This window comes from Cryptomeria japonica, chromosome 5 (assembly GCF_030272615.1).
Source record: "Cryptomeria japonica chromosome 5, Sugi_1.0, whole genome shotgun sequence".
NCBI lineage: Eukaryota > Viridiplantae > Streptophyta > Pinopsida > Cupressales > Cupressaceae > Cryptomeria > Cryptomeria japonica.
In genome coordinates, this window is record NC_081409.1 from 583,685,410 (window position 1) to 583,697,145 (window position 11,736).

General features: G+C 32.9%; 1 protein-coding gene across 1 annotated transcript; it reads right to left on the reverse strand.

Annotated features, from left to right (window-relative positions):
- Window positions 1-7,076: 7,076 nt before the first annotated feature.
- On the reverse strand, window positions 7,077-10,612 carry LOC131036806 (potassium transporter 5). Its single transcript, XM_057968793.2, has 9 exons — window positions 10,320-10,612; window positions 9,900-10,125; window positions 9,547-9,795; window positions 9,383-9,433; window positions 9,029-9,289; window positions 8,887-8,939; window positions 8,678-8,792; window positions 8,330-8,584; window positions 7,077-8,229 (listed from the first exon to the last, which is right to left on the reverse strand). The coding sequence occupies exons 1-9, from the start codon at window positions 10,500-10,502 to the stop codon at window positions 7,340-7,342; spliced, it is 2,283 nt and encodes a 760-aa protein (XP_057824776.2). The 5' UTR covers window positions 10,503-10,612; the 3' UTR covers window positions 7,077-7,339.
- Window positions 10,613-11,736: the final 1,124 nt, after the last annotated feature.

Consider the following 11,736-nt stretch of genomic DNA (forward strand, 5'->3'; position numbering starts at 1 on the left):
ATGACAATTGGTCCTACCTATGAAGATCACTTGGTGCATTATAATTTCTTAGTTAGTCTTGTATTCTAATATTATTTCAACATAAACAATTTGAATTATGAAATTTTTTTTTTAATATCAAATTCAATTAACTTATAAGTAGATTAACAAATTAAGTGGACTTGATCTTGAAGGAACCTATCCCATCAAAGATACTTGAATCAAGATTATACTTGAGATACTCCACTCTTATAAACATTACCTAAATACACATACTAATTAAACTAGTCATTCTAATTCAACCTAGATTCTTATTTTAATAGAACATAAATAAATAAATTGGAAAAAGTCTATATACTTATATTCTAATTAAACATCATAGTTTAAAATAAAAAATAATATTAAAAATTTCCTCCATAATTAAATACCATTCTATGGGGTATTAGAATTCCAATACCTAAGCCCACATTATAATCTTTTATTCTACACTATGAAGTAAAAAAAATTTCAAAAAAATTGAAGAGACGTTACTTGCTTGAGTATAATTAATGTTTATGGTCATTCATCATATGAAGACAATTAAGGTAGGCATTTTTTATATTGAAATTTTTATTGTTTTTTCCAAAAGTTAAATGCTTTCCTCCTTTACATTTACGTAGTTTTTGGATTTTCTATGAAGCATTTTTTTTTTTTGTATAACTAATTATATGAAAAAATTTGTTAGGAGTGCTTTAAGGTAGCCTCTCCATTGTAGTGTAGCATCATAATCATTTGATCTTAAAGGAAAAATCTTGAAATCTTTTTATATACATAATTAAGTGATTGTTATATTAGCTAGATTAGTTTTCACCATTTTCTTCATAATCTCCACTTCATAAAACTTTCATGTCCAATAGATAAAATAAATGATAACAATTTTGTACTCACATCACAATAAACAAAAACAACTACCATAATGAATTTTATTTTTTCATCTTTTATGAATTTTTCAAACTAATCAAAAAATTATAATATCTATTAAAAAATCTTTCATAAACATATTTCTAAAATATTTTTTATTTTTTATATACAATTAATCAATAAAAATATAATATTAAAATCTTCTTATATAAAAGATTTGTTTTTGGAACGAGCATGATCTCTCAACTTTAAATCAAACTTCAACTAATTTGAATAATTACAATATAATAATTTTTTTTAATATTTATTATCTTATTATTTTATTACTATATTATTATTAATATTCATATTATATTATCACTATATTATTATTTTTTAATTATAATAATACATATATTAATACATTAAACATTCAAATCAACATAAACACAAAAATAAATAAAAATTTAAATCGTAACTAATTTTACCACCACAATATTATAATTTACTTTACAATTGCACATTAATTTTTAACTTTTTTAGTTTTAAAACTTTTATTTGTCACTCATATTAATATAATAAATAGTGTGGGTGATAATGGTACAAAGATCTACCTAGTAATTCTTTCATTCATGCGAGGTAGTATGGTGACAATTGTTGAGTGTCTTTTCATGTTTTAATTTCTTTGTTTTTTTTGTATTATTTTGTCATGTTAATTTAATTTTTACGTTACACAGTGTGATCCAAAACATTGATGATTAAAAAGTATACACACAATCAAATTCAAAAAGTGCAACAATGATATTTCATGGATTGTGAAAATCTACTATCATTAAGAGATAATTATTTTGTTCAAATTATTAAATAAGAAATTTAATTACAAACTATAAAATTGTTATTAAAATTTTTACTCTATATTTTGATTGGTTAATTTAATTAAAAAATCAAATTAAATGAATACAATAATATCTTAATAGAAACTAATAATAAAACACATCCAATTATAACAACATACTCAAACAAACACACTAATGTAAAAATAAAGCCTCACCAAAATATCATAACATGCATGGGTGAACATTACATTTACTCGACGTTAGAAGACTATATTGCATGGCATACGAATTATGAATTATATATTTATTTAAAAACTAAAATGACTTAAGGTAGGGCCCTCTTATATGTCTTGATCAATTATTATTATTATAATATATTAAAACAGAAGTAAATGGGTCCACCGAGAAGTGGCGCCACTTGAAGCCATATTGTCTAGACTTGATAGATATAGATATAGTGGGCGCATTTTTGTCGTATAGATATAGATATAGGGGTAGCATTTAAAATATGTGAGAAGTTTTTTCCTCGTCTTGTATGAAACCGTGTTACGAAGTAGGCGCCACCATAAAGCGTGTGATACTTTTGATATTAAATTTTATGTAAGATGGCTTCTATTTATATTACATAAAAAAAGGTCGGTGCCGCACGAGTTGTTGTCGTTGCCCTCCCCTACATCGTATGTGGAGGGAGGCCTTCTAATTTTTAGAGAAAATTAGTAAAATTAGAAATGGGAATGGCTTCATATATGGTGAAGAATATTTTTATATCTAGCATGTTTGTCTTTCATTTTGATTTTTTTGAGGAGAGATATATAAGTTAATTACGAAGAAAATAAGGAGGAAATAAGGAGGAAAATAAAAAGCTATTACAGAATTAATGATCGATAATATATAAACTTAAAAAAATAATTGTTTTAATTTTGAAAGTATTCAGCTGTCTTATCAAGTTATCATTATTATTTGTATGTTAAATCAAAAAATGGTTATCATTATAGATTTTAATCTAAATCAAAAATTTATTTTTGTAAGATTGGATTATAGGTGGTTGATGCACAACATTACAATTCTTTTTTTCTCCTTGATAATGTCTTTTTAGATCTTTGAATATTCAATTTTCTAAATGAGATTTGAGTAAAAAGGTTTTCACATTTTTTATTTCTTATTAGAATTATTTACCTTATATTATCTTTTTAGATGGTCTTTTTTCACTCTTAATCAAACTTGTGTATAACTTAATGCTTGATTGGTGATTGCATAAATAATTGAAATATAATATGGACAAAATGGCAAGGAGAAGACTAAATAGGTGGACTTATAGGAGGAGGATTCAATTACTAACAATTTGGAGGCACAAAATATGACTTTTATAATGTCTTATTTTAATTTTTTATATGCTCAAATATATGTATGTATGTACGTATGTACATATGTGTGTAACTAGTTCTCAGATTGGTGTGGGTGAGTGAATTCTGATGTGGCATTGAAGTTTATAGTTCTAATATGACAAAATAAGTCATTTGGATACCATTTATCTTGAATATTATATAAGATTGACTATTCCTATATGATTTATGTACGTCTAGGTCACTTCCATGAGCACAAATCTATCCTATGACATGTGGATTTGTTCTTAACACTTTTAGGCTTACGTTACTCGATTCGTCATGAAGTCTACTCTTCATTAATTAGTAAGAGTTGATTTAGAAATGCCTCAATAAGGTTGTCAAATCATCAAGATTAAGTCCTCCTTGGTCAACCTAAAACTAGAAGTGGCCTACTTTATGAGCATTGTAAAGGTTGGCATAATGTTGCAGCAAGGCTTTAACACAATTCTTACTTTGAATGCTATCTTTTGGCAACAAAGTGGCAAAGAATCTTATCTTTAATTTTGAGACAAGTGATTTATAGTATTAGAATAAAAGAATTATGATTAATAACCTCTCATGTCACAAATTGATGCTTACCTTTCAAATGAAGAGCAAGTTGGTTTCTCCCTATGAAACACATATGTTAAAGTTCTTGTGAATCCATATTGCATAATAAATATCCACTAAATTACATAACAAGCAAGAGGGAGAGATGTTGCAAACATTACAAATGAGTAGTTTCCTTCTATATTTCTCTTGTGTATTGGGCAATGAGTTATGCTCTCTTCCAACTTACGGGTTACTATAGGCCTTGTCAATGGAGTGCTAGAGAAAGTCGTAGTTATTGTTTGCAAACATGGATGTAAGCCTCTAGGTTTACCAAACTTTGTTCTTGTAAAGTTCAATCACTTTATTGGACCTCGATGGGATTTGGATGAACTGCACCTAATGTCAATTGTTGTAGTCATTCACGACTCTCATTACCAATTGTCTTTAAAAATGACCTAACCTTTAACCTTTGACAATTTCCATAAATGATAGGAGCTCACACTTAATAGAATGACAATAGACTCAAAAAAATATTGATCACCGAGATTTGATTTTCTTTATTATATCACTTTGCAAACCTACACATTTCTCAATGTTTAGCTTTAAAAATATGCAAAGATACGAGACCATACATATGTAACCCTAAAGAAAAGGGATGAGGCTTGTCTCAAGGCTGAGTCATCTACCTTTCCCTATTACCTACAAGACCGTTGTCCTCACACTTTTTCCATGTTTTCCATTGCAAAAAAAAATGATTCTATTCCACCAGTTTGCTACTTCTACGAGAATTTTAGCAAAGTATAAACATTCCCGTAACACCTGGAAAAAATTATTTTCGTATATCAAGGTATTTAGGGTAAGTGTTCTGATATATGATAAAATCTCATGAATCCAAAGGCTATATAAATCCACACAGCACCCAATGTTTCAATGCATTTTAGAAGCCAAATGCACAAAATGACATTGTTGGAAACGTAGCATCCAGCTTCTATGAGTTACTCTGTATGGGTGGCCAGTTGGGCTCATCTCCTACTCAATGTTAAAATATGAATCATGTTATATAAATCCCCTTCATTGGGCCAGCGTAATGTGATTGCAGAAGAGCAGTAGTGGGCATGACAGAAGGATATATTGTTGATGGAGGCTGTGAATTTGGTATTGTTGAGGGCTGCACAAATCTAGCCTTTTGGGCAGGGATTTTGCCTCAGGCTCATTGCGAATAAGAATTTTCTGTTTATAGTCTGAAGCATTGCTGCAGGAAACTGTGTGTTTGCCAGGGTTTTTATCTTTCCGATATCTATCAAAGCATAAAAATTTTTGTCAGATGTTATGGAACTGTTTTGAGAGTCGAGGACATTGGAAACTTATTTTTTAACCTTTACAAATGATCTGAACATTTCATTTTGGGCTTTAAAATGATATTTTGGTGCTAAGACTCCTTTAATTTTTGTTTAATCCGGCAACAACTACATCTACTAATATGAATAATAAAAATATATATAACTTTAATGAAGAGATTGATTTTGCTTCTTTTGGAAGTCTTGATTGTTTGTTTATGTTTCTAACTCAAGCAAAACAATCTATAATTTTGATGCTTGTTTTGTTTTACTTGTCCAATTGTTTTTGTTTGTTAGTTATATTTTAATAAGCCATTGGTGACTACTTTCAGAGTAATATTAAGTTGAAACAATAATTGAATCGAACAACCTTATTATATACGTTAGATTCTCTCCCCTTGGTTTTTATATTTTTTCCAATTTTGTTCAACGTCAGATGAAAATGTTACATTCAAGCTTCAGAAATGTGTAGAATAAAGCTATATTTGAATATGGAAAGAGAACGTATCCTTACTCTATACAGTTGTGCATTATTCTCGTGACTTTAAACAAAATTGGGTCAAATCGAAAGCATTGTAATAAAAAACAAGATCAATAGGTAGAGAAAGCGACTAAAATGAAATATTTAGTGGGCCTCCTATCTCCATTGTTAACCTATCAAGGTAGATACAGCCAGCCATTTTTGGCAACCAGTTTAGTGTAGTCCCCCTCCTTTAAATCTTCAATTGTGTCACAATCAAGGTGTGATTTGATGTTTATGGATTCCTGAGAGCCTGTAAAAATGGAGAAAATGTGTTTAAATGAGAAAACGTATAGAAACTGAATGAAATGAAATCTTGGGCTCACAAAGTAAACAGCCCACCGTTTAGTGGGTCCTCTATCCCCATTGTTGACTGATTAATGTAGATACAACCAGAGTCCCGTTACAACCAGTTTAGTGTGATTTGATGTTTATGAGTTCCTGACAGCCTAGAAAGATCGAGGAATTTTCAAATACTCCGTGTGTATTTTTAATATGGGAACCAATACTTCTCATGGGAGTAGTTGTCACGTCACTATTGGTAGCTAAACTATATGCGTGAAATATTAAAATTTATGTCATAATGCAAATATATAAATTGAACATATCATCCTTACCTTGTGTGACAACTCCACCATAGTAAGGAATAAGCAAAAGCAAATGAAAAGGACTTGGACAAAATGCCATGACTGCAAAACCATGTCCAGAAAGGTTGCTAAATGGCCCTATAAATCTTTATGCAATCGCAAACAATATATGGACTGCTTGGCCAAAGTTGGATCTTGGGAAGAGGGTGTGGATATCCATGAAGCATAAGTGGAAACGGATTTCTATCAGATGTGACTGCCTGGCCCACGTCCTATCTCCACAACCTTCACAAAACTTATGTAGAAAATTCAATAAAAAAGATTTTTAAACTCTCTTTTGAACAAGTTTATATTACAATTAACTCTCTTTCTAGGTTATATAGTGATATTTTAATCTATCCACTATTGTAACTGAAAAATAATTCATTCGGTTTGATTTATTCCTTGTTGATGAAGTATATTGTCATTCTATAAATAATGGTCAAAGAAAGAAAACAATCTTTCAATATGCATATGTGACACTATGCATACAAATGTTAATGTTGATAGTTAGGCAGCATATTTCAAATGATCTATCTTGATGGCTTAGCATTTATTCTTATATTTTAAAGCATTCTAGAACACAATTTGGATTATTTCATGTTCAAATTAATAGACAATGACTAGTTGAAAGAGAATAATGAGGATACAATTATTAAATTTGAATTTAAAGTATAAACATTGATTTTGTGTAAAAGTTTTATCTAAATTTAATTTCATGATGCAAAGTCTAATTGAAATCAATTTCACATTACAAAATCAAATTACTATAAAAAATAATAAAAAATACATTGAATCTAAACACTTTTAAATAGAAAAAAATTAAATCAATAAATATTAAATTAATTTCTATAACTTTTATACTAAATAATTATTGCACAAAGACAAACCAAATTAAAATGAATAAAATATCTATGTACAAAGTATCATATATGATTTTTTAATGAACAAATGTTCATATTACCATTTCGCAAAGTATACAGTTTTCAACTAAAACTTTTTAATAATGTCAATGAATTTATGGAGAACATTAAAAACTATAGTAATAGCCTATGTACAATCTATGTAGAGTGCTGATTGGGGAAGGGCATCATAATACCGCCCCTTCCCTTCCTCATTAGCATCAACACATCACTACCATTAAAATACACCTTGCATGGTGGTTGTAGCAACTTGTTCTGATCTTGTTCTCTTTAATATGGAAAAGAATTCAAGTCAAAGAAGATATTTTGCAGATGAGATCAAATCAGATGTAGTAGGTCATTCCGACTTGTAACAAATTCTTGTTCGGAATCTCTAAAGCTGCTGTCATCTGCCTTGAATTTCTCTTGAGGAAATCATAAGCATAGTTAACCACAAATCTTTTAAGCAATGAAGAATCCTTGCTTGCCCTCACCTCGCTGTGTCCAAGCAAGTACACCACGCCAGCTGCTCTGGCCTTTTCTACAAAACCCAACTCCTCCTCTGCGCTCTCTTTACTAGAATACTCATCTTCCTCACTAAATTTAGTATCAACGCACAAGCTCTCTGACTGTATAAACTCTTTCAGCGATTCTACCATGAGATTTTCAAATTCCAGACTACTACCAGTCCGAGTGTCGGTGTAGCCATACCTTACAATACTCCTGTACATCCTGGACTCTCTGTCCCCCACCCTTCGAAATAGAAAGCGTTCCTCTGCTGGAACAGTATTCACGGGCAGAAACTTAAAGCACACGAATACAACTACAGAATGCAAGGCTGGAAGGTTTGTTATGAAGTGTGAAAATATAGCGGGGACCCCTTGTGCTAATTCTGTGTAGAGAAGCCCCATGCCTTCAACTCTACTCACACCCACACTTCTACTAAGGCTTGTCACATAATCCGCCGACATTTTCTGCTCCATTTCGTATGCATATCTCCTTGCATGCACATAGTGCCACACATACATTACAAACAATAATACAGCTGCAAAAGTTAAAGGCATGTACCCTCCTTCTGTAAACTTCCAGAGCACTGCTGAGAAGAAGATAAGCTCTATTGATCCAAATACCACCACGTAGGCGCCCACCACTAACAGCTGTGTCTGCCATATCATGAGCATTATGAGAGCGAGGAAGGCTGAGGTCACTATCATCACTGCAACCACAGCTATGCCTGCACCAAACATGCCAAATTAGAAAAACTTCTTATATAATTTATATTGACTATGAAACTGATCATATCAAGTCATTATATCTTGAAAAAGATTCTATACCATAAGCATTGCCGATGTTTGTTGTGTCTTTGAAAGAAGCCGTGACTATTACACATGCAATCATAAGAATGTAGTTGATCTCTGGGATGTACACCTGCCCTTCATATTTTGGAGATGTGTGGACGACTCTAACTCGAGGAAAGCACCCCATCGACATGGATTGCTTTATTATGGTAAATGTGGCCGATATCATTGCCTGACTTGCAATAATTGAAGACAAAATGGCGACAACGAACACGGGGATGTAGATTGGACCTGAATCATATTGATAAAACACATTTTCAACGCCTCATTCATGATATAAGTCATAGTAGCTTCTTCTACCAGACTACCAGTTGATTGCTTTACCTGGAATTGACTTGTAAAAGGTGTCCGATACATGTTCCGGAAACCTCCGAAGGTATGCAGCTTGCCCCACATAGGCACAGATCAAACAGGGATAAACTACTCCAGTAAACGCAATCTGAAGAATTTCACCACAAGTTTAAGTTAGTTCATGTGAACTTCAAATCCAATCCTTGAATAAAACTTCTATGCCCTTCAAGAGTGGAGCCCACCTGAATAGATCGAACTGAAAAATGACCCAGGTCTGCAAACATGGCCTCAGTTCCTGCACGATAAGTATACAATCAATTACTTTGTGTACTAGATGAAGAATATTGGGAAAAGAAAAAGTGGGTATTAAGTTATATTATATACCTGTAATACAGAGAACAATTCCTCCCAGGGAGAGCCAGCCTTGTTTAGAATTTCTTTTGAAGTAGTCGATGATGTATTTGGGATTGAAGGCACGAAGAACAGCCGTGTCATGTTTAGCCAAATTGTAGATGCCGATGGATCCAATAAGCAAAAACCATAGTGATATGGCGGGGCCAAACATATACCCAACTTTATTGGTTCCGAAGCTCTGGACGGAGAAGAGAAGAACTAAAATAACCACAGAGATCATCACTACTACATCTGCAAAGAAATCATAAAGTCAGATACCTAGCAATGACCAACCCTTCTTGTCCTCTTCAAAAGATTATATGTGGGGAGGCGTCCAATACTCACCCTGGCTGAGCGATTTGTCGACCTCCCTGATTCCTCCCACTGCTGAGAGAACTAAAATATATAAACAAATAAGTTTTAGTGAGATTACTTGAAAAGATGAGAGAGGGAGAAACTTAAGTAATTCTGTACAATCTGAGGGATTTATTGTGAATTAAGTAGAGTACCAGAGATGCAAGGAGTGAGGACGCCATCTCCTATAACCATGCAGGTTCCCACAAGGGCTAGTACTAACAAACAACTCTTGACAACCTTGCTTTGTTCCAGAGCTTCCTTTATCCTAATGGCTCTCTTGGATTGTCTGTTTACAACTTCAAGCGTATATGAAGAAAGTTTCCGGTCTTCCTCCTGGTGATTGGGTATCATACTAACTTTCGCATGGCGGCAAATCAGCGAATAAAGAGCAAACGTTCCACCTGCAACACCAATCATCCCTCCATGGTTAGAAAACAGACTTGCACAACAAAAAAGTCTAACTTGGCCCCCCCCATAAAAGACATCAGAGGTGTTATTATCTTACCATCTCCATTATCATTGGCCCACAATACAATGAAAACGTATTTGATGAGGGGCAAAAGAGTGAGAGAATATATAATCAAAGACAAAGCCCCGAGAATGTCATCGGGATGACGGATGCCATCAGGAAAAGTACTCGCATACACATAAAGTGGTGACGTTCCTATGTCTCCATAGACGACTCCAATACTCTGAAACGCCAATTGCACAACTGCGGCCATGCTCAACATCTGAGAAATACCACAATCACAAATATTATCACAAAATGCTTTCCAATTCTAAAATCTGCCATCCTCGCCTGATTTAGTCTATACCCACTACTTGATAATCAAATGAGCCATCAAAAAGGATCAGAAGTCAATAGGAAACAAATTCTATTACAAAACAAATATGAAGCTCTAATTTGAAACACTTTTATAGCAACCTGAGCATGGCCCGTTCCTGGAACTCTGTTGGATTCCACATCCAAAGAGTCCACCCGAGAGAAGCGCCTCTCTTTGAGTCTGCCATGAGAAGCCTCCTCCTCTGCTTTAACTGTTTCTTCATCCCCATCAACAAATTCTCTCTCACTACTCTCCTCAACAACTACCTCCTCTGTGGATGACATTCTGCCCACAAATGCAAACTACATAAAAAAATTTTAAAACCCCCGAAGTTGGACTAGGTAAGGAATGGGAGAAAAATGTATGGGTTGTTTTCCTGATATGAAGGAACTCACATAAAATGTGCGCCAGTTTTATAGCATACTTGCTGATGGTCTCATGGAGTATAATTCCCACGAATATTTGACCACGCGGCCAGGCAAATGATCAGTCAAACTCTTCCTTTCTAATGGACGGTCTAGATTTGATTTAAGATATCTATCATAAAATACAATTAAAATGTTGAAAAGATTGTATTGTATGAAAGAGAAGGTTTTATATAAAATGTGAAAAATTAAACATGCCGTCATATAAATCAATTCTTCCTTTCTGATGGACGGTCTAGATTTGATGGTTTTATTTGGAGATTTTTATCATTAAATATAATGAAAATGTTTAAAAGGCTTATATTAGATGAAAGGGAAGGTTTTATATAAAATGTAAAAACTTGTATGAAAAGTATCTTTGAATGAACAACTGTGACAAAAACATTTATGTCACAGACATCTATATTGACTATATGAACAGACCACTGTTTATTCAAATCTTCTTCTGAAAAACCTTAATTTGATAAAAGTATATGCCATAAATATTTTTATATACAATATGAAAAATTATATGAAATTTATAAAAGACAATTTTGAATGAACAACTTGTCACAAAAAGTTTACTTGACAGGGAAGGCCGACCGTCAAATTTATGCCGTATCCCGTATATTATATTCCACAAACGCAGCTATGTCGGTGTTTAAGAGAAGGGCCCAGTTTCGACTGAGAAAAAGGAAGCCTTCTGGCATTTACTGGATTTCTATATTTCGTCGGCTAAATGGAACCAGCCAGAAACCTTGTCTCACCTACAAAGTCATGCCGTAGTGTGAAAAGCATTCAAACTAACCTTTGGTTTCGACATGAGGGCAATTTCCATATTTTTGGAGACGTCTTTGACATCATGCAATACGTCCGTCATCAGAATCTGGAATATCCATACATAACAATCCAACATGTGCATTATGAGAGTCCATCATCTACATTATTAGTTGCACATCAGTCAAATAGAGACATTATTATATTATATATATTGCAGTCAAGATCCACTGAACCGCTATTTTCTCTAGCATACCAATTTTAGCATCTCACGTATCCTTGGTGGATAATCGAGTGGACTTACGAAGACTGAACTGGTCCAAAGCGTGTTGGAAAT